This window comes from Topomyia yanbarensis, chromosome 3 (assembly GCF_030247195.1).
Source record: "Topomyia yanbarensis strain Yona2022 chromosome 3, ASM3024719v1, whole genome shotgun sequence".
Taxonomy (NCBI): Eukaryota; Metazoa; Arthropoda; class Insecta; order Diptera; family Culicidae; genus Topomyia; species Topomyia yanbarensis.
In genome coordinates, this window is record NC_080672.1 from 407,093,573 (window position 1) to 407,120,968 (window position 27,396).

Sequence of the window (27,396 nt, forward strand, 5' to 3'; positions counted from 1 at the left end):
GTTCTGCAAGCCGCGCTCGTTTGCTTCCGACAAAAACGGTCGAGGATGGACCAGATATTTAAGCAACGATCCATTATTTATCAACAAGGGAACTGATCACCTACATGTGTATTCCAACAACGCGTACGCGTATTGGGAAACAAAATACGGTAGATTGCTAAAATCGAAGACTTTTGGCACTTTCATTTGCTGAGTTTTTATCTCAAAATTTTGTTTATACACTTGTATAAGACTCCGCATTTTATTCAAACAATAAAACAATGCTCCTCATAGTCGGCTATCCGGAGGTCAAGTTGCTTATTTGGCCAATCGTACAAATGATAAATTTCCGGATTTCTCGGCAGCCGGCTGCCCAGAGCAATTATTAAATGATAACGCTATCGACACCCTTCCCGTGATACATGCGGAGATACAAAGGATTCCTCAGTCTTCTGCAACGACTAACATTCCTTCCTTCCCCAGATGATCTGCGTCGGTATTGATAAGCATGGCGAGATTAATATAGATTGCACAATATGGCCCATCATGTTATTCCCAAGCACGTTATTCCAATAACATTTTTTAATCTCAATTGGTTCTGGTCAATAACTGAGTAGCAACTACGGGGCGATCTCTTATGCTTTTACTTAACGAGGAATATTCTAGAATCATTTCAAGAGACACTCACGTAAAAGATCTCGGAACCATTTTGAACTTGAAACTTATGTTTTTAACAACATAATTCATACATAGTCCCTGGGCTTCGTCGATGAGCCTAAGGGCGCGTACTCTTGATTGGTGGATAAGAGTGGGAGATCAGAGCGAGTGCTGGTTCTTTGTTCTCTGAATCCCATGAATAATAGTCACTGGATCGAGTGTTTTGGCGGGCAGCTGATGCGGATGTTTCCACTTTCGAATAGGGGACACATTGGCTCAGCTGTTCGGGGACTCATTCGATCTTGAGCATAGTGATCGATTCATTCGATTCGGATCAATGGACTATCATTTATAAGAGATGATCAGACTGAAGGTGGGTGTTTTTATCTCTTAACTCGCTAGAACTGTCGCTCAGGTTCAGGAAGATGGCGAGTAACATTCGTCTACAACGAATCGGATTTGCTGTTTTCAGAAACAGGGACGACAATCTCTTATGGATGGAACCTTTTTCCTAAACATACCGTTTAGCCACTAGTTAATGCTCAATTAGCCTAACATAATAAACTGAAACACGTAGTTTTTGAAGAAATCCAATCCACGCGAACCACATCGTCAAACACCTAAAAGTAGTTTAGATGCATGTAATATCTATCTCTTCCTGTAGCTAATATATTTTCACTCACTCGGTAGCATAGAAAATCTATATTCTCTCTCTTTATAGATCAATTCACTCTGCCCTAACATTATCTAAGCATACTAAAAATAATCCATACTTGCATTCTATCTTCATCTATCCTTGCTTGACCCGTGGGCCTGGCGGTGAGCTTCGGCCAACAATCCTTATACTCAGGGATTGAAGAAATCCCATCCACGCTAACCACATCGTCAAACACCCAAAAGTAGTCTAGATACATGTAATACCTATCTCTTTCTGTAGCTAATATATTCTCACTCACTCGATAGTATAATAAACCTATATTCTCCCTCTCTATAGATCAATTCACTCTACCCTAACATTATCCACGCATACTAAAAATAACATATATTTGCGTTCTATCCCCATCTAACTATCCTTTGCCTTGACATTTTAATTGTAGAGTAACTCACCCTAGCTTATATGTCTGTCCTCTATGACAACTTACATTCAATCTAGTTTATAGCCTCAACTGAGAACATACAAACCCGCTAGCTTGCGCAGCTAGTACAACTCGTTAAATCCCACTTTACTAATTGCCTTTTCCCATTTCTATTTTTCCATATCCCATCGACGGAAGCTAACACCGAAATAAACAACCCAAAACAATACGTGAGACTGATTGGAGTGAACATAATACAATGGAAGTTGTAAGATTAGAAAATGGCACTGTTCTAGTAAGGCTGAAAGCAAAAAAAACGATAAAGTAAGTACAAAATACATTTCCACTATCAACTTTATCATTCCTACATAACTGCTTCATAATTTGGCCTACAACTCAACACTAACTCCCACCCCACTGGTAGTTGCTGCATTTCAGAGCAGGAGGGCGTGTGGGGGTGGGCTGACATTAAACGATGATGCGCCACCTGACCATACAAAATACTAGGCCCCTGGTCTGAAATGTACGTGGAATAAATGGACAATCTACCGCCTTTATATCCGCTAAGCCAGTTGGATGGGAATCAACCATAAAGATGCTGTTGGAAGGTGTGGGAAAGTCTCCACACTGGAGACAGGCCGCAATGACCCCCTTCAGCATCATCAAAAGAACAAAGAACAACATAATTCATACATAGTGGATAAGGCATCAAGACAGCTGGGGTTCATCTTTCGGACAGCAAAAAACATTGGGGATCTATACTATCTTGAAACTTTTTTTTGTCCGCTGATACGCTCAACATATTATTCTGTTATTTGGATTCTGCACTAGCAGAGCGGTGTCTACAGAATGGAGGCTGTCCAACTCCAGCCCATACGGTTTGCTCTACGACATACGTTAGGAAACCCAAGTAATCTGTCACTTGGTCGATTATAGCGATAAATCCTAATCCGCAGACATCTCATTAGATATTTTCACGTTATGAATGCAATTGTGCCTCCTCAAACGAGCACCTGAAGTGAATCCTTTGTCACACAAATCACACTTGTGCCGATAGACACCAGTATGTAGGGACATGTGACCATTTAGGGTGGTCTTGAGGGTAAAATCTTTACCGCATATGGTGCATGCGTACGGCCGCACACCCGTATGCAGAAACATGTGTGAGTCTAGGGTAGACTTATAGCCAAAATATTTGCCACACACGGTACACTTGAACGGCTGCTCACCCGTATGAAGATACATGTGTTTGATTAGGGCACGCTTGAAAACAAAATCTTCGCCGCATACGTTGCATATATGTGGTCTCTTATCGGTATGCAGAAACTGATGTGCATGTAGGCTTCTCCTTCTGGAAAATGATTTATCGCATAGGTCGCAACTGTACGGGCGTTCACCACGATGTACACGAATATGTTCGACGAGACACAACGCACCACGAAATCGTTTTCCGCACATCGCGCATTCGTGTGGCACACTGTTGGTCTGATTCCCGGTATTCTGTACCTCGTTATTACTTGCATTGTGTACAAATGTTGCATCGCTGAAAACATGGAACTCGTTAGTAAACAATAGAATACCAAATGATGCAACGATCGTTAGAATATCAACATGAAATTCATCATTGGATAACGCAAATGAGCTCACCTGTGCGAAGGTTTACTGGTATGAAGGAGTTGGTGTTCGTCCAGGCATTGTTTTCTGACAAAACCTTTTCCACACACGCTGCATTTGTACGGTCGCTCACCCGTATGAAGGCGCATGTGTTCGATTAGCGTTACCTTTTTCACATAATCTTTTTCGCACACGGTGCATTTAAATAGCCGTTCACCCGTATGTAGACGCATGTGTGTGATCAGGATACTGTTTTGAGTAAAATCTTTGCCGCACACGGTACACTTGTACGGCCGCTCACCCGTATGAAGAAGCATGTGTTTATTTAGGGAGCTCTTGAAAGGATAACCTTTGTCGCATATAGTGCACTTGAACGGTTTTTTACCAGAGTGCGAATAGCAATGTTGCAGTAGGGTGCCACTCCGGGCGAAATCCTTACCACAAATATCACAACGGAAGGGTCGCTCGCCTCGATGATACCGGAGATGTTCTACGAGTCGCTTCTTCAGGAAGAATCGTTTGCCGCAAAGTTCGCATTCGTGAGGCTGAACAGAATCTATTTTGGATATGATAGATGTCGACTGCTTACTTGTGTCCTGATATCCGTTACTTTGCACGTCGGCTGGTTCCTGATCTGGTGCCAGATTTTTCTTGCTAAAAAATGAGCTAGATATTAGCAAATAATTGATCAACCATCTCATTATATCAGCCAATAATTACGCTGAATATAAGAATGAACTCACATTTGATCAGATTTATTGCTGCTACTAGAACCGTTCGTTAATTCTTCCGAGTTTTCTACCTTTGCAAAATCGGAATTATGCATTTCGATATCGGTTGATTTATCGGTAGTGACAACGTCTTTTAGGCTTTCTAATACATTGTGATCTGCATTATCAGTGTCGATTTTAGCTAAATCAAAGACTTTAGTCTTTAGTTTAACCTGCTGGCAATCTTCCATAAATAAATCTTCAATAAACAAAAATTTCTAGTGAAATTCAAAAAAAAGTTCACGAACGTAAGTAAAAAACGAACTAATAACGTACATTGAACTTTTTGCTCCAAACACGACTTCTAATTATAAGTATTTTCTCCTTGATCTGATATTATGTGAACTATTCGATATGTTACTTAGTAAAACTACAAATTATTAAAATAAGCCAAACTGAGATAACTAGCACCTTGGACACTAACGGCGAAAAGTACTACAATGTTTATAAACAACAGTTCGATCATGAATCGACCAAAAGGTCGAAGCAGCAATTATATCGAATCGAGAAAAATAGCTTTGAAACAGAGATGCCAGATACTTTTTTTCAAATGTCTGCAATAATAATTTTAAAAGTCTGGGAAGTACAAAAATTGTCAGGAAAATTATTTTTGACCAAAAATGACTTAATAATAATGCGTTATATTAAATCAAAATACTGCATTTATAGTCCAAGATAAGTAGAGAGAAATAGTTTATGGACAAAAACCTGAAGTAGATAAAGCTGTAATTTGAAACTAGTGTAACCAAAACCAAGTGTAACCAAAACCTATACACAAACTTTAATCCATATAGTCCAACGATTCCACATATTGTATGGATGATACCCTGAACAGGTCGTTATAGGCTCTTGGATCATAAGATGTTTATTAGGGAAGCCTTTATTCTCAAAAATCTGTAAATATCTGCAACCAAACTAAAAAATCTGCGTCTTCAAAAAAATCTGCATTAGAAGCCTGCGAATTTGCAGACATGTCTGCAAATCTGGCATCTCTGCTTTGGAAATTCGCTTCAGACAATTAATTATCTCGGTTCTCCCAGACTGAATCAAACCAGGTGATAATAGGTTTGTTCCAGTACACGGAAGTGACTCCGGAGTAAACAGGAGCAAAAACTCTTTGCTCCTTTTTACTCCGGTTTGCTACCAGAAGAAGAAAAAAGAGAAGAAGAGAGTACAGGAACGATTTTCTCCGGAGTACTTCCAGTTTCTCCTGGTACTGGAACAGACCTAATATTTTGAAAAATCTGTGCGTCACGGAAAACGTACAAATTTGGCTGAAAACAAGATGTGGCGACTAGGGGCAGATCACTCTAAGAATGTATAACAAATTTGCATCAATTTAGAAAAAAATGCATTTAATTTTCATTTTTGCATCAGCTTTGCACTCCCTCGCAGAAAAGTTTGTTTAACAAACGTCCTACGCTACGCGAGTCAAAAATTGAGCGCAAGTAAAAAATTGAGAAATCTGTGCTTGTCTGTCCATTCTAGACAAAAAGCTGTGGAAATCTGTGCGTTAAACAGAAAACTGTGGAAATCTGCGCAGTTCTTGCAATCTGTGCAGCATATTGAAAATCTGAGAAACGCAGATAAATCTGTGCACCTGGCATCCCTGCAATCGAAACAAAATCTACACGGTCAGAATAAAATGCCCATTAATGGGCATCAAAAGTGCCCAGTTCAATTCTAGCTGTCACAATTTTTCTAGGGGAGTTTCGGTTTAGACCGAAACCTTAAGCTTAACCCCTAAACCTTTGTTCCAAATAGCACAAAAGCTAATTAAATGATATTTTATTCGCAAAATTCTTTTTAGGAATTTTTAGGAGCCAACAGGGATAAGCTAATGGTCGTATATTCAAGCCCCAGCCAGGATGCATTCTTAGTTGTTGATTGGATCGTATCACTAGCCCTGCAATTTTCTTTGTACACTAACGTCCTTTCTGAAAACTTTTTTTGAACACATGAAAACTACTTTTTTCCTTTTTTATTTTGACTATATAGTCACATTTTCTTTTTCATATTTTATAAGAAAGAAGAAAGAGAAGAAAAAAGAAAGCTTTGAAAGCTTAGAAAAACGAAAAAAAGTAATTTTTTCACACCGTTCAAAAAATCTTCATGAAAATCAATCAGCAATATTCTACCAATGATCAGAATACATTGATTCATTTTCATGAAGCTTTTTCCAATGGTGTGAGAAAACTTTTTTTTTGTTTTCCAAGATGGCCGCTTATTGAGGCGTTCTCAGTTGAACCTTAACGACACTCAATTGGCAAGAGATTACTGGGTAGGGAAAGTTATGAAAATTTAGAGCCATAGTACTCAAGTGAGAACAAGGGGGAGTGTATTCTGGTTGCAGTTGAAAACTGGAAAATCCAACCAGCGGAAATAGTTTTTTCTCTTGTTTAGTACTAAATCGACGGTTGGTTGAGTGTACTTGAGTGATTCGTAGTTATACTGCCTAAACTCGACCCTCTTCACCAGAAGATAAAAGTTAAGCCCGTAAGACATTAAGCCTGTTCTAATGACCCTGCCACTTCTAGTTTTCCGATCAGTACACTTCACATGCTTGGTCTCACTTGAGTACTATGGCTCTAAATTTTCATAACTTTCCCTACCCAGTAATCTCTAGGTAATTGAATGTTAAAATGTATGAAAACTATGTCATAGATTTTAATTGACGTGGAGATGGACTTTACGGGAAACATAAGTAAGAACAGGAGTCAGACAGTGTAAGCGATTTTTTTAACATTTCCTTGTTTTTCATTAGGGCCCCTTACACGAGGCGCTAGTAATGTCACTTTTAATGATCGTGTAAGGTGAGTAATGACGGAATTCCCATACAATTCCAGTAATGACACTACTTAGTAATGACACTTTTATTGCGCGTGTAAGGACCCCTATTGCCTAATGTGTTAAAAAGAGACATGTACGCTTTTTTCAGTCATGTAACCCGTCAGGGTAACAATCTAGCACATATTTTGGCAAAGCATAATGCTCACCATTGTTTTGTGCCGTTCATATTCAGTTGTGCATTGTTTACATTTGTAGATCGCCACCAAAAACTGGAGGGGGGTCAAACTCGGAGGGGTAGCAACACTACTGAGTTCATATGAATAAAAGTATAAAATGTAAGCAAATGCTCCGCAAAAAGTTGAAAATGTTAAGCATGCTCCAGCCTTCCATGAGTGTTATGGCGGCTCAAAAGCTGTCCTTCCATGTTGCTCAGGAATACAATCCATTCATACAGGCGTAGATTCATACATGCGAACTTACATTTCTACATACATACCTACTACAAGTTTGTTTCAGAGAGCATGTAATGACATGTCATCAAGTCTATCCAATTCTATGAAAAATCATCCTACCATTGCATTGGAGTCTACGTCCAATGGGAAAATTTCGCATTGAATCCGCTTGTCACTTCCGAATCGCTTTTTTGTCTCCTAGGTCCGAAGCGGTTCAATCGACTATTAATGGATACGGTAAACATACTAGCAGTGTTACTCCTTACTCGCGAATACTTTTTCCTACAAGTGCTGTTTCACCTTCCTCTTATAACAGAATTCGATTATACCTGTTCTAGTCAATATTTATAATATGCATTATGATATGGATTAGGCAAATTCTCATTTTTTTCTATTATCATTATGCTGAGTAGCTAGACGGGTAAATGCATTTTAGAGTATCACAAAAAGAATCTCTGTCCATAGAGGACTTAAGAAATATTTATCCACAATTCCCCATAAAGTTTGGTCGAACCGAATATCCATCTGCTTCGGCTCGAACAGACCACACCGACCCGAAAGGGCCTTAGCGGGTATGCTTGGTCGAGCTAAATAATCATAAAAATAAGTCCTGCATAATTAACTATCTCTTAGGTGCTAGTGATGGAGTAGGATGAGTACCTCGTTAAAATACCTTGCGAAAAGGGGAATATCAGAGAAGATTTTTTTTAACTACCTGTAGTATTACGTACCTTGTGTGCCTGCATTATACTCTTTTTCATACGCTGTAAGAAACGACTACTAATAAACACGATTCACTGGAGAATGGTCGCGTTGTTTTTTCTGCTGCCGGTTGAAAGCCTTTGTTGTCCGTAATTTTAACTCCGGTTTTGTATATCTGCTGGTCGTCGCGTCCTTCAGGTTATGGGCCCAGTATCCCGGGAGTGCGGAAAATAAGTGTTTTCGGTAGAAGGCTGGTTTACCGGGAAGTTTCGTTCTTTTTGGCTTTCCGAAGAAATAATAGCGGCGTGGTTGTAAAAACACAAAATGACCGACGGCTGGAAAGCATCGTTTGCGAAGCTCAGCAATGGAAATTATGCCTCCTGGAAGTTCCGCATGCGGTCTTTGCTAGAACGCGAGGATTTTTGGGACACAATCGAGAAGCCGAAACCGGAGGAGGTTGATGATGTTTATGAGCTGTGGAAGAAAAGTGACGTGAAGGCGCGAGCGACGATCGCGCTATTTGTCGAAGACAGTCAACTCCGCTTCGTGAAAAAGTGTGAAACGGCTCATCAAATGTGGGAAAATTTGAGAGTCTATCATGAAAAGGCTACCATGGGGAATCAGGCAATGTTGTTGCAGCAGTTGTGCTCGAAGAATTTGCGCGAAGGTGGTGATGTGGAGAAGCATCTCGAAGAAGTTGAGTGTTTGTATGAACGCCTCGATAACGCGGGAGTGGAACTCAGTGAACTTTTGCGCATAATCATAATGTTGCGTAGTCTCCCATCGTCGTACAACAGCTTTGTTACATCGTTGGAGAATCGGCCGCAGGAAGATCCTACGATGGATCTAGTAGTAGCTCGATTGCGTGACGAGTACCAAAAGCGAGCAAGTCACATTGGACCTGTTGATAATAGTGAGAAAGCGCTGAGGGTATCGGATAAAGGAAAAAATGACAAAAAGTGTTTCTATTGTTCGAAACCGGGTCATTTTAAGAGAAACTGCCGTAAGTTTCTTGCGGAAAAGGGTGGTGAAAATGCAAATGAAAATCAAAAACCATCGGGGTCGAACCAGGCTGTTAAGCAAAAAGTGAAACAAGCCCAAGCAGAAGGGAACGATGGCCAACGATCGAAGCAGGTAGTATCGGATGATGTAATCTGTGGTGCCGTATGCTTTTTTGCCGGCGATGTTATTACGAGAGCGTGGACGATCGACAGTGGCTGTACGTGCCATATGACGAATGACCACGCATTTTTCACTGAATTCAAACGTTGAGTCATCGTGGACGTTACACTTGCAGACGGAACGAAAACTAAATCGATCGGAGCAGGAAGCGGTGTAGTTATGGGCATGAATGCCAATGGTGAACGCGTTGCAATTACTCTTGACAATGTGTTATTGGTACCATCCTTGGAAGGTGGTTTAATATCTGTCCGGAAACTGGCAACGAAGGGTTTCACAGTAGTATTTGAGTCAAACGGGTGTTTCATCAAAACAGCTGATGATATAATCCTGGCCGTAGGTGAGTTGGCTGGCTGCCAGTACAAGTTAAAGTTAGCAGAGCAGTGTTTGTCGGTTGCGGGAAATCATGGTGTAAACTGCCAGCACACATGGCACCGGCGGATGGGCCATCGCGACATTAATGTTATGAATACAATCCTGACACAAGGTTTGGCCAGTGGAATCAAGCTGACAGATTGCGGAGAACGGGTCGTGTGTGAATGTTGCTTGAAGGGTAAGTTGGTACGAAAGCCCTTTCCACAGATTCTAGAGCGGAAGTCGAAGCGACCGCTGGATATCATACACACAGACCTGTGCGGACCCATGGAACATCCGACGCCAAGTGGAAACAAGTATTTCATCACTCTAATCGACGATTACAGTCGGTTTTCCGTGGTTTTCCTACTAAAGACGAAGGACGAAGCAACCGACAAGATAATTGAATATGTTCGGTGGGCGGAAAATATTTTCGACAGGAAGCCATGTGTACTGCGATCTGATGGTGGAGGAGAATATGTGGGTGAGAGACTGCAGAAGTTCTGCAGATCGGAAGGCATACAGCAGCAGTTCTCAACTCCCTACTCACCACAGTCGAATGGAGTAGCGGAGCGAAAGAACCGTTCGCTTCAAGAAATGGCCAGCTGTATGTTATTAGATGCCAAGCTTCCCAAAATATATTGGGGAGAAGCGATTCTCACGGCCACGTTCATCCAGAATCGGCTTCCGTCCAGAGCAGTTGATAGGACGCCGTTCGAAATGTGGACAGGCAACAAGCCGGATTTGGCAGATATTCGAATCTTTGGATGTGAAGCGTATGTACGTATACCAGACGCCAAACGCAAAAAGTTCGATCCTCGATCGAAGAAGCTTGTATTTATGGGTTATTCAGGTTGCCACAAAGGTTACCGCTTCCTTGATGTTCAGACCAACCGCATAATCATTAGTCGAGATGCAGAATTCCTGGAACTCACGAATGGTGCCGATAAACATGAGGAGGCGAGTTCGCTTCCGGATGTACAGCAAGAGGAATGCCGTGTTCCGGATGATATAGTGTCAGATAACGAAGAGAATCCAGCAGTAGTGTTCGAACATAGTGATGATAAAGAGAAGCAGGAAGAGGAGCGTCGTTCAGTGTACGAAGATGCAGAAGATTCAATTGAAGAAAATTTTCTTGGCTTTGAAGAAGTGGAAGTGCCAGATGAATCAATGTTAAACCGCCGAGATCGACACACGCGAGGTGTATTACCCAACAGATATGAAGACTTTATTGTTGGACAAGTCCTGCTTTGCGAAGAACCGACTGACTTTCGCGATGCTTTGAGTGTGCCTGTTTGGGAACGCGCAATGCGGGAAGAGATTGATGCACACAAGATGAATTGTACGTGGGAACTGGCGGATCTGCCCCCGGGTAAGAAAGCTATTGGTGCGAAGTGGGTGTTTAAGATAAAGCGGGATGAGACGGGCAGCATTGTGAAGCATAAGGCTCGTATTGTCGCTCAAGGATATTCACAATGTTTCGGCGTGGATTTTACGGAAGTGTATGCGCCAGTCACGCGACAGGCTACGTTACGTGCACTGCTGGCGGTTGCAGGGAAAAAGCAGCTGATCCTGAAGCAATACGATGTTCGAACTGCTTACCTCAACGGTACTATCGAGGAAGAGCTGTATATGCAGCAACCCCCTGGTTTTGTAGTTACGGGGCACGAGAGAAAGGTATGTAAACTTCGAAAAAGTATTTATGGTTTGCGCCAATCTGCCAGATGCTGGAACAAAGCATTACACTCTGTACTACTTGAGTTAAAGTTCAAGCCAAGTACTGCAGATCCGTGTCTCTATATACGATATGAGCAACCGATTGTCATCATTTTGGTCTACGTGGACGACCTGTTGATAGGCAGCACAAGTGAGTCAGACATAGACAAAGTTTATGATAGCCTCCGAAAGAAATTCGACGTTACATCGCTAGGCTCCGTACGCCATTTCTTAGGCTATGAAATTGGGAGAGAGGGATGTTACTACACGTTAAAATTGTCAGCCTACATCGACACTTTGCTTTGTAAGTTCAATATGGAGAATTGTCGCCCCTCCAAGGCCCCCATGGATCCAGGGTACACGTCGTCTAACGAAGACAGTAAACGATTTGACAACCCGACAATATTTCGAAGCCTCGTTGGAGCGTTATTATACTTAGCTGTCAATGCTCGACCTGATTTATCTTTGAGTGTCGGTTTGCTTGGAAGAAAAGTTAGTGAACCTAACAATATGGATTGGTGTGCAGCAAAACGCGTGCTGCAATACTTAAATGCAACGAAAGATTGGCGACTGAAATTCGGACCTGGTGAAGGGTGGTGTCTTAGGGGCTTCTCAGATTCTGACTGGGCTGGAGATTGTCGGACAAGAAGGTCGACAACGGGGTTCATCTTTTTCTATGGAAGCGGCCCAATTAGCTGGGTGAGTAAGGGGCAAAGTTCTGTGGCTCTTTCTTCACTCGAAGCCGAGTACAATGCTCTATCGCTAGCTTGCCAGGAAACCGTTTGGCTGCGGCGATTATTTTTGGAACTAGGAGAGCCCGAAGGAAAAGCTACTGTCATCTTCGAAGACAACCAAGGATGTCTCAGTTTTGCGACGTCGGAGAGAACTAGTGGGCGAGTTAAGCACATAGACACCAAAAGGCACTACGTACGTGAATTAGTCGAACGAGAAGTCGTCAAGTTGGTGTATTGTCCGACCAACGAAATGGTCGCTGATGCACTAACGAAGCCATTGGGACCTACAGGAATGCAAAAATTTATCGATCAAGTTAGATTAAAACCTTAGACTCGGTATTCATCCAGGAGGAGTGATGGAATAGGATGAGTACCTCGTTAAAATACCTTGCGAAAAGGGGAATATCAGAGAAGATTTTTTTTTAACTACCTGTAGTATTACGTACCTTGTGTGCCTGCATTATACTCTTTTTCATACGCTGTAAGAAACGACTACTAATAAACACGATTCACTGGAGAATGGTCGCGTTGTTTTTTCTGCTGCCGGTTGAAAGCCTTTGTTGTCCGTAATTTTAACTCCGGTTTTGTATACCTGCTGGTCGTCGCGTCCTTCAGCTAGTCCTGCACTCCTTTCCTGAATTTACCCTTACCCAAGGTAAAAAGAGTCGACAAGTAGCGGAATCCACATGTTCCCCACCCAAGCGAATTGATATATCCACGTGTAAGTAGAGACACACGTCTACCAACCAGCCATGAAGACATCCGAACCCTTGAGAATGGACCATGCCAGTCGAAGGCCACAGGCCCAGCAATTTCTGAACAATTTAGTTGGAAGAATAGTATATGATTAGTGCTACTTACAGATTTCATTTCAGTGGTAGTGACTCATTCTCTTTTAAAACTTTATACTACGACATTGCAGTTTACCGCTGCTCATCGCTTCTGGCATTTCGAAACCGTCAGTCAGTTGACCCATAGAATCGAAATCTCTGCCATCGATTCCGCCGCTTCCTTCGGAGCTCTGCTGGCGCGAATAGCAACTATCTGAAGCGAACAAGACGTGATATATCACTTTATACATATTCCCTAACCTTATAATCTGCAAAGGCTGCCAGCCGAATTTAATGGAGAAATGCTAATGATGTGACCATCAAGAATACGTCAGATAACCTTAACTGCCTCACTTTGACACGTTTGGCCTTACCAAGCCGTAACGCGGGTGTCGGCGTGAAAACTGCCGAATAGGGGTTGAGAACAGCTTGAAGCAACATCTGATGTTGCTACCAAATGTATGTGATATCCAAGACTGACTTGGATAGTTCTATCGAGCCTAGTTTGTTTATACCTTGCATAACCAGACTCACTGTCCTCCATTCACTCACTATTCCGTAACACACATCAATTACAAAAGATTTTGGTTTTTATTGGTCGACATATGTAACCTAAAACTCCATCTTCTTATCGCTAACTAAAATCGCCTTGCCTTTAAACGTTTGTTCTAACTTCCGTAGAAATTCCTCAAAAATAACAGTGCCTCTTAACATACTGGTCTTCTTGTAATCTTTGATTCGGGATCGTTCCTCTTCTCCATCGGCTTTGATGTTCTCATCGAAGGTGTTAACCTCATTCAGTAAACCCCTATAAAGACAACAAATGTATCAAAATCATATTCTGCGAAGGCCCCATAGTCAAAAGTAAAACCTACGTAATAGTCGGAACCTGCGTGGGATCGAACTTCTCAGCCACATTCGGATTGAAAGGAACGCAAACCTTCCCTGTCTTAGGATGAACACAGAACGGCGATTTCAATAAATGGTTGAACCCTTTACTGACATTAATATCAATTCGTGGATAGGTAAAAGCTAGTTGCGTTTCCTCGATTATGTATTTGAGTTTTCTTGCTTTGTTTTGGCCCGAAACTCGAAGGGATTCGAAAAACGCTTCGTATGCCTTCCAAATAGCTTTGGAATCCCCTTGATGTGGTTTAAGCTTTTTGTCCAACTCTAGCCGGATACCTTCATCTTGTACCATGGCCAGCAGCTTCCTGAGACCATCCGGAGTAGCGAACATGTTCTGATCAACAAGGCAAATTTCTTCGAACAGCGGTGTAATCAACTTGTGTGCTCTTTTGATAGCATGATGCATTCTATCTCCTAGACTGACCCTCGTGACCGATCCTTCTCCACCACTTATCAAAATGTGCAAATATTCTGCAATTGACGATCGTCCTTTTGTATCCAAATGTCTTGCCGTTTTGTCACACACCCAACAATGAATACCTCGACGCCCACTAAACACCCACAGCATATGCTCGAAACCGAAGTCTTCCCGCAGAGCGGCATCAATCACCTTACACGCAATTGTCATAAATTTCCAGCATTTTGGACAAACATTGGCCTCATTACAGCAAGTTCTAATCTCATCATAGTCCGTCATATCGATATCGAAAACTAGTTCGCGCTGTAATGGTTTCATCACCGTACTGGCTCGGTGATCTTTCGGGCGGACATTGTACACGGCACCGATATCAATTTTGCACGGACTTTTCGCACAAATTTCCTTCTCCAGATCTGCCTGACTATCGAACGACTGGTATCGTAGGTAAATGTCATCCTCTAGTGTGAATGAAAATTCACGGTTCGCAAAGACGGATGCCTCCGCTAGAATGAAGAAACTAATTTCAATGAAGCTTTAGTGATTGGGTCAAGTACTTACAGAGACCATATGACATCCAACGATAGAACTGATGATGTGGAAATAGACGCTTGTAGTAAATCGGAAGCAAGTCCTGGAGCGAACTTGGGTCGAATGTGTCAGCAGCCTTTTTACCATTTTCAGTATTTTCGGGCATTATTTATTGATAATTTAACGACAGAATTAAAGTACGTCTTGGCCTTCAAACTTGGTGCACGTAAGTAGTCGGTATTTAGCACTTTTAATAATAATATATTGCTCAAAACCCAACAACGTTCACAATCTAGTATTCAAACATATTAGCCAATTCGCGCGCCAACATTGAAGGTAACCGAGGTAAACAAAATAGTAAAAAATAGAATATCGATATTTCTGACAGTTGCTACGAAGCATCAATTTATAAAATTTATGAACGCACCTCTCGGTACAGATCAGGGGTGCCAACCTTCCAGTTTCATTGCGTTCTTCCACATTTTCATTGATCACTAATAATTAGCAGCCCCGTGAAAACTGTTTGTTGCCTGAAGCTGCCACCAAATGCCAGTAGCGCTAGCTACGTTTCAAATGTTCAAGGTCTGTTCACATGAACTGTATAACACTGTTTAAAAGTTGGATTCAAAACAAGTAATTAATAACAATATATGAGAAATTACGCTTTCTCTTGCATCGCTTCTTCTCCACAAAATCCGAACGCTTTTTTCGCCTGAGTGCTAGTTAAGCACATCAAAATGAGGTTTGTTTGCATTCGATAAGTTTCAGGTCGAGTTAACAACATTGGCTCGTAGCGATGTGAATGTTGCTTAAAGCGTGTTCGCTGTCATTTTTGACAACTAGCCGAGCCAGAAAGCCAGCTTATGTTGGCTTCACTCATTTTTCAAAGAAACGTCAAAACATTCACCCTCTTGATAATTAGTGATCAATTAATTATTTGTTTTTAAGAATTTGCACATTAAAATGAAAATAGTATTTCCTCGGAGAACAGACATTAATTATCGAACAAAAATATTTAAAAAACGTGTGTAAACATTCGAATTAGTATACGATAAACACTAGCGCCGCCACTCCAACCTATCCCAACTATCCGTCAAATCCATTCCGAAACCGGTTCGTAATCCTGAATGGATTCAGGATGGAATCTTGCTCAAAGAAAACAATTGATTCCGACTCTATCGGTTGATGCGTTTGAGCTGGAATTCATGCTGGAAGTCCGAACCGGTTCCGGACTAGTTTGACTGGGTAGAGGAATAACCGCTGTCATTTCTGTCGTACTCAGCCACACAAAAACATGACGACAGTAGCGCACCTGGTTTGGATATCCCAACTACCTTTGAAACCGTTAGAGATTTTACACAAGTTAAATGCTGAAGATGGTCGTCTGTTCTCTGTGGTATTTCTCTGAAATTCTAGGTGGAATGTTGAAAAATAAAAGTAAAAGAGGAAATGTTATCCCTTTAATTCCAGCAGGTATTTATTAAATTGAACATATACGTCTTGCTGACTTCTTCAGTGTTTGTACAGTTCATTTTTTTGTCTGAACCATACAAACACTGAAGAAGTCGGCAAGACGTCGACGAAATACGTATATTATCACCGACGAACTGACGTGTCTTATGGAACAAAAATGCGTCAGATGTTGTCCTAATTGTTTGAATTAAAATAAGACACTTTATTCATTTTATTATACTCTTTTGTAGCAATGTACAATAAATTACATGAGAGAATAATATAAATAAAGTACTATAAGCCGCGAAACAGTATGTTTTCAATTCACTTTATTGTGTTATTTTTAGCGTAACTCGGTTGAAGCAAATACCGGAATTTCCTTTCAAAGAGAATTTTGACAGTTGGCTTTTAAGCCGCAATCATATGTTTATCGAGAATTGATTTCTATTCACTCCGCGTTTCTCTACATTTCTCGACAAACATATGATTACGGCCTAAAAGCCAACTGTCAAAATCCACTTTGAATGGAAATTCCAGACAAACCGTTACTAGTCGAACACAGTTCACAACAGTTTATGAAAGAGAAAATTTTTCTCTTTCGTTTACTACCAACATCTGTGATTGGCGTGTAACGGTTTGTCCGGAATTTCCATTCAAAGTGGATTGTGACAGTTGGCTTTTAGGCCGTAATCATATGTTTGTCGAGATTTATACCATCGTCTCTGGCTATAATCTCTTTTGAGAAATACGAACGTACTCCTCCTAATGATCACAACAAAACAGGGATGCCAGATATCTTTTTCAAATGTCTTCACATTTTATAAAAAAATGTCTTCATTTGTCTTCATCGGCCAGGATTCCGAATCGGTTATTGATTTCGAGTCAGAATCCTGCCAGAAATCAATCAGACACCCGAATAAGTTTGTCTTCAAAATGAATAACACGTCTTCACAACATTTAAAATGTCTTCAAAATGAAGACAAATCTTCAAATCTGGCATCTCTGCAACAAAAGTGCATCCAGAAAATTTCATTTTAATCGAAAACTTCCTCTGTTTGGTAAACAATCGATATGTTCGACGCGTGTCAGTAACTGATCGTGAACCGACAAATGGGCGAAACTAACAAATGTACACAAACAGAGATTTGATTAATATCTGAAAGAGGAGTAAAAATACTTTATAAAAAATATAAAAACTTATTTATAAATATTCCACACTTCATGAAAATCAATAAAAAACAAAACGGCGCATCCGACTTTCAACTGTAAACAAAATGCCAGGCGGGTTACGCCTCTGCATTTCTAAGGTAGTGTATACAGGCGAAATTGACAGCATCATTGTTTACAAGGTCCGTAAACAGAATCGCCCTAAACAAAAACCAAGTGCTTGTTACGCCCAGGGGGAATAACAAATTTTCCCCTCCAGCGAGCACGGCGAAAGCTACATTTGATTTTTGTTTTTTGGCGACACTGCAGGGCGAAATTGAGAGTCGTAAAAACAAGAGGGCGACTCGAAAATGGCCTAATCAACATTTCATAACAACACTCGGCGAAATAATCTGTTTTCAATTTTATCAACGAAAACGTTATTATATAAAACATTTTAGTTATGCTTCCGAAAACTAGTATTGTTTCAAAGTGTTTCAATACATTTGAAAGCGCAGTATGCAAACACTGTTAAAATACGATTTAATTTTCTGAACCAAATTTTCAAAGCTATTTTTCTCGATTCGATATCATTGCGACTTCGGCCCTTTAGTCGATTCATGATCGAGTTATTAGCTGATCAGCAGCGATGCCAACCTTCCAGTTTAAACTGGATTCTTCCAGTTTTTTTTACAACATCCAGTCAAACAGACAATCGGAAAAATCTTCCAGTTTTTTGAAATTTGAGCCAGTTTTATCCAGTTTTTTTTAATATTCATTTATTTACTTTTTTCTCACGAATTGTAACTTGATTCATATAATTTTCAAGCAAGCCATGGGATGATGCCGAGTGCCCCAAAATAAGATTTTAATCCACCGAACTCTTTTTATACCACTTTTGAGTAAAACGGTTCGGCAATGTACATTTTGATTCGATTTCAATTAAAAACTCAAACATAAACATAGCAAATGGTCTTAAATTTAGGATTTTATGCATGCGTAGATTGAAACCTTCAAACAGTAAAATTCGACTAACTATTACAATTACAATCAAATTTGAATGTATTAATATTTTTTTTTAATTTGGACAGCAATATAAAAAAACCGACTCAAATTTTCAGTAAAGGTATGGAACATACGTGTTTACTTCAAATTACGTTCATTGAATCGTTGACTTAAACATTACAAGGGTAAAGTAGGTTTTTTTCGAGCATCCAGTTTTTTCCAGTTTTTTTCAAGAAAGGTTCCAGCTTTTTGAAAAAAAATGTTGGCAACGCTGCTGATCAGATATTTTGCGTCATTTTACTTCCAACCCTACCAGTACCAGATATTGGTCAGCTGTCAAGCATAGCACATCAGTTTGGGAGTGTTTTGATTACAAAAAATTATGCAGAATTTGTTCCAACAGAAGTGAAAAAATAAATGGTTTTCATTATGGAAAAACAATTATTCCCGAAGAACATGTGAGGATTAATGTGTATGCGTTGTGAATAGATACAACTAGCAAATGTAAAAAAATAATCCAAGCTCAATCTATTGAGCAATCGAGAGAACATAAAAAACATTACGACTTACAAAAAGCTGCGGAAGCTGCTCCGCAGTTAGTGAGACGCTGGTAATATGTATTGCCTGCAATGTCTGATTCCGGTATTGCTGATCCCGAAGCCGACCAATCCGGCCCTGATGCAGACGCACGTAATGTTCATTGTGCTGTATTTGATCGGATTCTTTCTGGAGCGAAAACCGTGCACCATCTGCAGCCTAGTGTTTCTAGCAGCAGTCTTCCTGATCTGTAACAGTGGTGTCGGGAACTGTCTGTTTTGGAGCAACTGCGAAGGACATACCTGCGACAACGGTTAGAAATTGGAGCGAATAAGTGGAGAAGGTTTGTACATTATTTTTTTCAGGATATGAGATTTTGTGCATTATTAATGGTAAACATTGAATCAAAAATTTACCCTTTATACGAGGAAGTATTATCAGCTGACCTGTGTCCATAGATAAGCTTCAGTTTTTGATCGATTTATTTTGAATTTGTGGTGCTTCTACTCACATTACCCAAATAAACTGGCACATCAACGGTGTGCTTTTTAGTTGATATTTACATTTTGCGTCAAAGACAACACGCGTAAAATGAAATTCAGCACATGCTCAACATCGACATTCAAAAGATTTAAGAAGGTCGCGAACACTCGGGCGCAATTAGGCTGCTATATATTTACCGGTAGAAAAGTAAAGTACACATCAAATGGCACTCGTCTTGGAATGGTCGGCTAGGTGGAAACAGAAAAAAACACTAAATTGCAATAGACCTTGACGCAGGAATAAGCTGCGAAATGAAGTGCTCAAGAAAGTCACAAACAATATTATTCAAGTGAGCGGTTCATGTTTGGCTTGTTCCGCGTTCGCTGTGAAAAAGGTTGTTGGCAAGATTGTTGAAAAAGTTGATCGAAATGTTTATCTATATATTTTAATATAAGACAAGATGGGTGTTATACTTCAGGGTTTTGTAAGCCTATAGCTATGATACTACATAAACGATATACGTTTCCCATCTTCAAAAAATATATCCATAGGAATATATACTACCGATCGGAATTACAATTTTGGGAAACTGGAATGAATGGCGGTAATTGTGGTCGAAATTAAAACAATTTTTTGATTATATGTATGCGCTAAAATGTGAAATTTATCCTATATTAAAACATGTTTTCTTTTTTGTTTCAGGAGCCAATAAACAATTTTTACACATTTTATTCTAAGGTTGTTGAAATAAATGGAATAATTTTAAGTTTTACAAAAATAAAAAAAATCTAACGATAGCGAAAAAAAAAACAAAACATCCGTTGAAAGACTCAACCAAAGTGTGTATTCTAGTTTTCTTGTACGATGCGAGGGAGAAATGAAACAACAAAGGCAACTTTGAGTTTGGTCTTATCTGTTACAACGGAATGGTTGCCCATCACAGAGTTCCGAAACAATTTGGTAGTAAACAGTGTCATGTTTTCCGGTAAAGCATTAGTAGATCAAATCATGAGCAGGGAATCTGAATCATCGCTGCGGTTCCTATCTACAACTCACAAATCGTTGCAGCGTTTCGGCTACTCGAGCCGGTGGACCCGGTAGTAGGTGACTGCTAGCGATTAGAGTACGATGATGAAGTACGTATCGAGGAGACTATTAGAACTATTTCCCTGTTGAACGTGGTAGAAAACACCCTTTCGAAAGCATTGTACATATGATCGTGAAATATTTATTTTTGTATTAACTTTCAACTTTAGGTTAGTGTGTTAACATTTTAAAACGCATGTATCGTGCTAGGTAATAAAACGATGATTTCAAAAAAATGTGTAAAATAAATAAACAACTATATCGCATTCAACAGGTTTGCTCTGGAACTATGGAAAGAAAAAAACTTCCTGTTTCATGGTGTAAGCCTCGACACATCTTCCAGACAAGCAAATTCTGCGTGCAAAGTTATCTTTACGTATACAGGTAGGGTGTGGACCCTATGTTCGCCCTGTTTCTATTATCGCCCTACACATTTTTAGTGAGAGCAGCGTCTGCAATCTTTGTTCAAGGCATTGGTATTTCATGATTCACAGGACATTTTTGTTATTATTTTGGTTCTTGAGAACGAAGCAAGGATACTGATGCAAATTTAACTGCATTTCATCGATTGTACACTGCGTAATTGATAGAATAGTGCGGCACCCTCACTAATGGGGCCAAAATTAGGTCTTTACCCTATATACTATTTATTCTAGTTCGTATTTCGCATCATTTAACCATGAGGCATCATTTCCGCGTACGACAAACTCGCGTTTGTTATTTGTTTTTCGGGACAAATCTAACTGAGTGTTAATCTATAACGTTCGGATGTGAAGACACCGGGTGATAATTGGCTCAATGGTTAGCAATTTTAATCATGTTGCGTTACCAATAATAAAGATATTTGCAAAAATTTGGGCTGGTAGAGATAGCACGGTAAAACTGAATGTTAAGCATCGGTTCTTGCAGTTATCCATAAATGTTACCCCTATGATGGTTTCGTGATTTTTCCTTTTCATATTCGGTAGTTTTGGGGGGGGGGGGGGGGGGGGGGGGGGGGGGGGGGGGGTATTTGTATTTGTATTCCATTTTCTTAAAAATCTTTGCGAAATTAGCCCTTACGAATATATTATTGTTTTGTCTGTTATATTATGTAACGTTTGATTTTTTTTATCGAATACGCTGTTAAAATGAGTCACATGTCTCTTTTTCCCTAATACACTGAAGTTTTTTTTATGCGGGGGATACGTACCGCATAAAAAAATCCGCATAAAAAAAACCGCATAACTTTGAAAATCCGCATAAAAAAAAACCGCATAACTTTGAAAATCCGCATAAAAAAAAACCGCGTAACTTTGAAAATCCGCATAAAAAAAACACATAAGGTGTGAAATATTTTTCAATATTAAGAGCCATAGTACTCAAGGAAAAGCAAGGATTTGAAGTAAGAATGTTTAGAAAAAAGCGTGGAGTAGGGTCATATGAGCAAGCTTAGAGTTTTCCGGCTACTTAGCTCTTTTTCTTCTGCAACGCAGGAGTCAGGATCTTTTGGCATTAAATGCGAATCACCTGAGTCTGCGGCATGTCCAGACAAGCGTAAAGTCACTTAATGACTTATGCTGTCGGAACCGTGACTTCTTGGAATCGCAAGACTGACCTCGGCACCTAACCGACCAGCATCGAGATAACGATTTCGAGAGAAATTTCAACGTCGGGAAATTTCTGCGTCGGAGTAGACTAGGCCCCCGCCGGGGACTAATTCGAATAGATCGGGAAGTAGCGCCGGCAGATGCTCGTCGGGGCGCCTGACAACTGGAAGTCACTCCACCCCGAATCGCAGTTCGTATCGGTTTCGGAAGATCTTCCACTGCCGAGGAACTTTTCGTCGGAGTAGGAAAGATCCACCGTCGGGGACTATTCCGAGTAGTCCGTAGCGAATCGCCGGCTTGAATCATCGGGGCGCCAGTGAACCGGACGCAATCCTCCACCGGGAATCGCTAGACTAACCTCGGCATTCTGCCGGACTGCATCTAAGGAAGAATAACGTGTCCGTCAATGGTTGCAGGAGACATTCTTTCGTCGGGGAACTCTCCGCCGAGGTAGGCTAGCTCCACCGTCGGGAGCTACGCCGAGTAGCACCGAACGCGACAGACCCTGGTCGTTGGGGCACTAGTGAACCGGAAGCCACCCTCCAACCGGAATCGCCAGATCGACCACGGCATTCAACTGGTCAACGTAGAGAGGAAGGCATGTAGAATATCATTCCGTGCAGGACTGATATGGCGGTTACGAGACAAGCGAAATCTAGCACGACCAGCTAGACCTGGAATCAAGTGAAGTGCATTAACACGCCTCCCCCCAAAGTAGTCATTTCAAATGGAATCCGGGGGATCAGGCAAATGTCGGACTTCTTGGTGGAGTTTAGAGGAATAGAGAGTTATCTTCTCTGTTCAGAGTCCCTCACTCTGGCACATGATGGACGAAATCGGTAGTATGGTCTAACTACTGAACGTGTGCCGGGTCGGCGTAAAAGCTTTATCACCAAGTAAAAAAAGATACACGCTCAGAGACTTTTTTTTCCGATCTCGCCGAACTGAGTCGAATGGTATAATTCCGACCGATTGCATAAGTTTTATTATGAGAAAGGTAAAAAGGTATTCAGTCATTTTCTGTTTTTATTTTCACTGCATCAAGAATACTTCTCATATCCTTAACCCAAAGACTAGTAATTTATAACCTAAAATAAAAATATGAACATTTTATGTCTTTTGTTTAAGCATGTGTATTCACGAGGATCTATCTTTCGATAAACGTCGCTTCAGGAGATGCCCTAGAAATTAAAAGGAAGCTGCATAAAAAGAATCGCATAACTTTGAAAATTCGCATAAAAAACCGCATAACTTTGAAAATCCGCATTAAAAAAACCGCATAACTTTGAAAATCCGCATAAAAAAAAAACCGCATAACTTTGAAAATCCGCATAAAAAAACCGCATAACTTTGAAAATCCGCATAAAAAAAGTCGCATAAAAAAAATCCGCATAAAAAAAACCGCATAAAAAAAGACTTCAGTGTATTGCCATTGTATGTGTGTTGTACAGTGTATTTATTGTATTGTATACTGCCCATAATTTCAACTCAGTTCCATGTTATATGGGATTCCCTATCTACATTGGACTGACTTGCGATTATAGGCAGTATAATTTCTGTAGCTTACAACCGACTGTGACCATTTTCAGGGTATTATAAAGATGATTAATTCTCTTTCGAATAAATGTGACCAGGTGCGGTTGGTGCCCGCCAAGGGAGTCAACCTTAGGGGGCGCTGTAATTTTGATCTGCTTTATAAAATAAGTGAGGATAAATCATAAAACAGGTAGGAATGCCAGTACAAATTGAATTATTGTTTGAAAGTTTAACTGAAAACGAAAATCATAGAGGCGCACAACTGAGAATCCACCAAAGGCTCTAGAATACCATGCTGTCCTGTCAGTCCCATTCAAATTTAATCTTAATAAATGGTATTGTACTCAAATGCTGATGGATAAACTAGCAAACAACGAACATGTTTGAGTTGAAGGGTATAAAAATTCCAACCGCAAAAAATTCTAATGAAAGGGCATTCTGAACGGCCTTATCGTTTTTAAACTCTCGGATCCACTCACTCCTAAAAAACATTCGGTCAAATAACGTACGCTAGCGCACGAAACTAACCTTCGATAGAATACTTATTGGACCGGTTGTCTCATCGACTATGCTGGACCAACGCAGCCGTTACACGCAACAGGAAAGGAAGCACCTTTCCAATGGAATTAAAAGATCAAAAACACACCACCTATATACTTTTTGGGTAGAGACATTTAAAGACAAACAAGTTGTTTACAGAAAAAGCACAAGATGATACTGGCATTTTGTACTAAATCCCATTTTTCATTCGTAAATCAGCTTAACAGCAGCTGTCATAGGAAGGCTCCAGCTCCTCCTAAAATGCATCTTTGTCTTTCGCTGGTCTCGCTTTGTGTGAGCAGTGAACGTTGATGATACGGTAGTTGAAGGAACGGGCTTTTGCTTCTCACTCACTGTTACTTGATCAAGCGTGGGCGAATCTTGTCCAGCACTATAAAATCCAATTCGTTCGTTGTGCCGCCGTGTGTGGCTGCTCGATGCCCTCTTTTCACGTCTTTTGTTCTGCTGAGTAAAGTATCTGAAATGCTATGACCCCGAAGTTGCGAGTTTGCAGCTCGTCGTGAAAAATTCGGTCGATGCCCTGGAAGCCAAGCGACTTACAGTTCCAAATTTCCAATAGCACTCTTTTTTTCGTAGCATGACCTAATTGATCCGATCCGTACGCAAGGCCGTGTTTCTGGACGGCTTGTTACACCTGCACAAACCTCCCATCTGGTCGGAGGCTTCTCATTTCGCTACAAAAAGTGACGATAGCCCACAGACTATCCGTTGTGTATCCAACAAAAACAAAACAGGCCGACAGGGTACCCGGGTACCCGCAAATTCAAAAGTTTGTAGCTATGTCAATTTTAATCTACTTAGAATACTTTTGGATGTTTTGAATTCAAGAAATCATCCACTTTTAGAATCAGTTAAATTGAACCCGACGAATATATCTGGTTCCCGCTAATTCAGATTTCCGGAAGGATATTCCAGTACTTAGAAACAATTTGTAAATACTAATAATTTATTGCTTCGATTGCCCATTTTTCATATATTTTCACATACAAACTTGAAAATTCTTGTGAGTGAATTAGAGTTTTCGAAAAAATCTCATATTTGACAAATTGTATGTAAAGCCAATTACCGTTTGTGTTTCGAAAAAAGTCAAAATTGTTGCGGGTCTAATACTCACACTACTACAAGGACATTCGGAAACTCATCTCCGTTGAATCTTTTGAGACTGATCAATATGTATATAGTTTTGTTCGATTGCATCCGTCGTCCCGATCCCCTACCTTTTGAATTGTCTACAGATGCGAAAATAATATAAATTCAAGCTTTTCACCCGCACGTGATTTTTATCGTGATTAATGAAACTTGAACAATTACTAAAAAATGAAATAGAAATTTGTTGAGTAGGAAATGCCGCCCCCTGATTTTGCCGCTCGGGGCGGTTGCCACCTTGCCCCCCCCCCTTAGCGCCGCCACTGATATCGTGGTTCACTTTAACAAAAGCGCGACGTTCCATAGTATTTGTTATGTAGGATGTTTGACATGGCAGGTTAGTCTCTGAAGTGGTTCTATAATCACCAGCTCGAGTTAGCGCTCAATTAAGTTATTCTTTTATAGTTATTGTTGTCTCGGTTATTTTCTATTTGGAAACATGATCGCGAATTTCCAGCAAGACACAAAAATTTCACATGCAAAAGATGTTTGAAAGATTTTGTGATTCGAGTACTTTGGGGTTTTATTTCTAGTACTCTGCTTGAAAGATGGTTCACCTCGGAGTTCACATTGCCGGTATAGTTGCTGTCAGCCATAACTGCGACATGGACAAGAGTCAATCAGAAGACTTTATAAAACAATAGACTTGGAGCGTAAAAACCAGGATAATTTAAGCATTTTCTTCGATATCTCAAGACACCAGGACAGTTAGTTCAAAACCAGGGACATGTCCTGGGAAACCTAGGTGTCCAACCTATGCCTAACCAATTTTGCACTAAGTTAAATCTCTGGTTGAAATGTCACCTGAGATATTTACTACCCATGATCAAGGATGCAAAATGCCTACCTTTTCTGCGGCTGTAATTTTTCTGCCTGCATCCTCATTTCTCTTTTGACGCTGCTGTCGTTCGTTATTGCTGGACGCCCAGCGCTGTACGGCAGTCTGTAAGCAAAACAGTAACATGACAAAGAAATACTACCCCCGGTACAGCCACCAGACGCGAGCGGTACAGCTTCTCTTTTCTTATTTTACACTTTTTAATATGGGACCGTCCATAAATGACGTAGAATTTTTTGAGCGATTTTTAACACCCCCCTCCCCCATCGTAGCATTTCGTCACAAACCCCTAAGTACGGGGGGGGGGGGGGGTAATTACGTAGCTTGACGGTAACTCTCCTCCACCCCCCCCCTTGTCCACGTAAAATTTCAAAAAAAATTAAAAACGATGTTAGTTTTTCCCCTTTAAAAAAGCTACGTAGCATGCACATGACCCCCTACCCCCTGTCATCACACATCATCACAAAATACAAAACTCCCCCTTCCCCATATAATGTCATTTATGGATGATCACTATTTTTAATCTATTCAATATTTTCAATCACAAACGACGACAATAAATGCGGTTCGTTTACGCCACGACCGGCATCAACGCTTTCGTGAGCGGGCCTCTCCCTTTGACTACGCAGAGAAAAGTGTACAAAGCGAGAGAACAAACTTTACTACGCCACACTTTCACCGAGCAGTCGGAGTACAGCAGCAAAAAGAAAATGTATTCTACTGCTCTACGGGAAAATGTACTCGGTTTGGCTACCGTTCTGGCAAGAGTTGTAGTGACGCGTCGCTGTAGCGGGCTGTACGGATTGTGTTAACCTAAATAATATATTATAATATTATACCGAAAAAAATGTAGTTTGCCAGTACCTTTGGCATCCCTGCCCATGATCGAATAGTTGTCTCGTTTTCTATGGCATTTCCTATCTTTATGGGACTGATATGCGATCATGGGCAGGTTAGTGTTCCTGGATGCACTGGAAACGCCTTGTTTCATTTAAAATTTCGAAGACCAGAAGCTGGTTGCTTCGGCTTATTGTTAGATTCCTCGAGCTGGAATATTTGGCGACCTCTCAAGAAATAAATTTAAGCATTTACAAGGAATCTTATTTGCCTTTAGTTTTTAGAAGCAGTAAGCGATGTCCCCTTTGAAGCCAGAGACACACTCTGTCTGAACCAAGCGAGCAAAATGATTTGTCGTGGCGAGGAACAAAGTTTCAGTAAGGGAACGCTGCAGATTCCTTGGGCGCTGTTTGTACGCGGACATGGTAATAGATCATGTTAACTCTCCCTGCAATAGACACACTTTTTAGCA

General features: G+C 40.6%; 3 protein-coding genes across 5 annotated transcripts; 1 reads left to right on the plus strand and 2 right to left on the minus strand.

Annotated features, from left to right (window-relative positions):
- Positions 1-2,479: 2,479 nt before the first annotated feature.
- Positions 2,480-4,537, minus strand: LOC131692804 (zinc finger protein 501-like). Of its 3 annotated transcripts, none has more exons than XM_058980095.1 (4): positions 4,373-4,537; positions 4,070-4,295; positions 3,360-3,980; positions 2,480-3,255 (listed from the first exon to the last, which is right to left on the minus strand). In XM_058980095.1, exons 2-4 carry the CDS (start codon positions 4,285-4,287, stop codon positions 2,658-2,660), a joined length of 1,437 nt encoding a protein of 478 aa, XP_058836078.1. In that variant the 5' UTR covers positions 4,288-4,295; positions 4,373-4,537; the 3' UTR covers positions 2,480-2,657. The 3 variants fall into 3 exon arrangements, with proteins under 3 accessions (XP_058836078.1, XP_058836075.1, XP_058836077.1); XM_058980092.1 differs by having other exon boundaries at positions 3,360-3,992; XM_058980094.1 differs by having other exon boundaries at positions 3,360-3,992; positions 4,070-4,314.
- Positions 4,538-13,425: 8,888 nt separating this feature from the next.
- LOC131689796 (DNA primase small subunit) lies at positions 13,426-15,038 on the minus strand. The gene is made up of 3 exons (XM_058975097.1): positions 14,739-15,038; positions 13,729-14,683; positions 13,426-13,661 (listed from the first exon to the last, which is right to left on the minus strand). Exons 1-3 carry the CDS (start codon positions 14,872-14,874, stop codon positions 13,466-13,468), a joined length of 1,287 nt encoding a protein of 428 aa, XP_058831080.1. The 5' UTR covers positions 14,875-15,038; the 3' UTR covers positions 13,426-13,465.
- A 3,579-nt stretch (positions 15,039-18,617) lies between these two features.
- On the plus strand, positions 18,618-20,674 carry LOC131692140 (bladder cancer-associated protein). The gene is made up of 2 exons (XM_058979015.1): positions 18,618-19,191; positions 20,034-20,674. Exon 1 carries the CDS (start codon positions 18,927-18,929, stop codon positions 19,164-19,166), a length of 240 nt encoding a protein of 79 aa, XP_058834998.1. The 5' UTR covers positions 18,618-18,926; the 3' UTR covers positions 19,167-19,191; positions 20,034-20,674.
- The last annotated feature ends 6,722 nt before the right edge of the window (positions 20,675-27,396 follow it).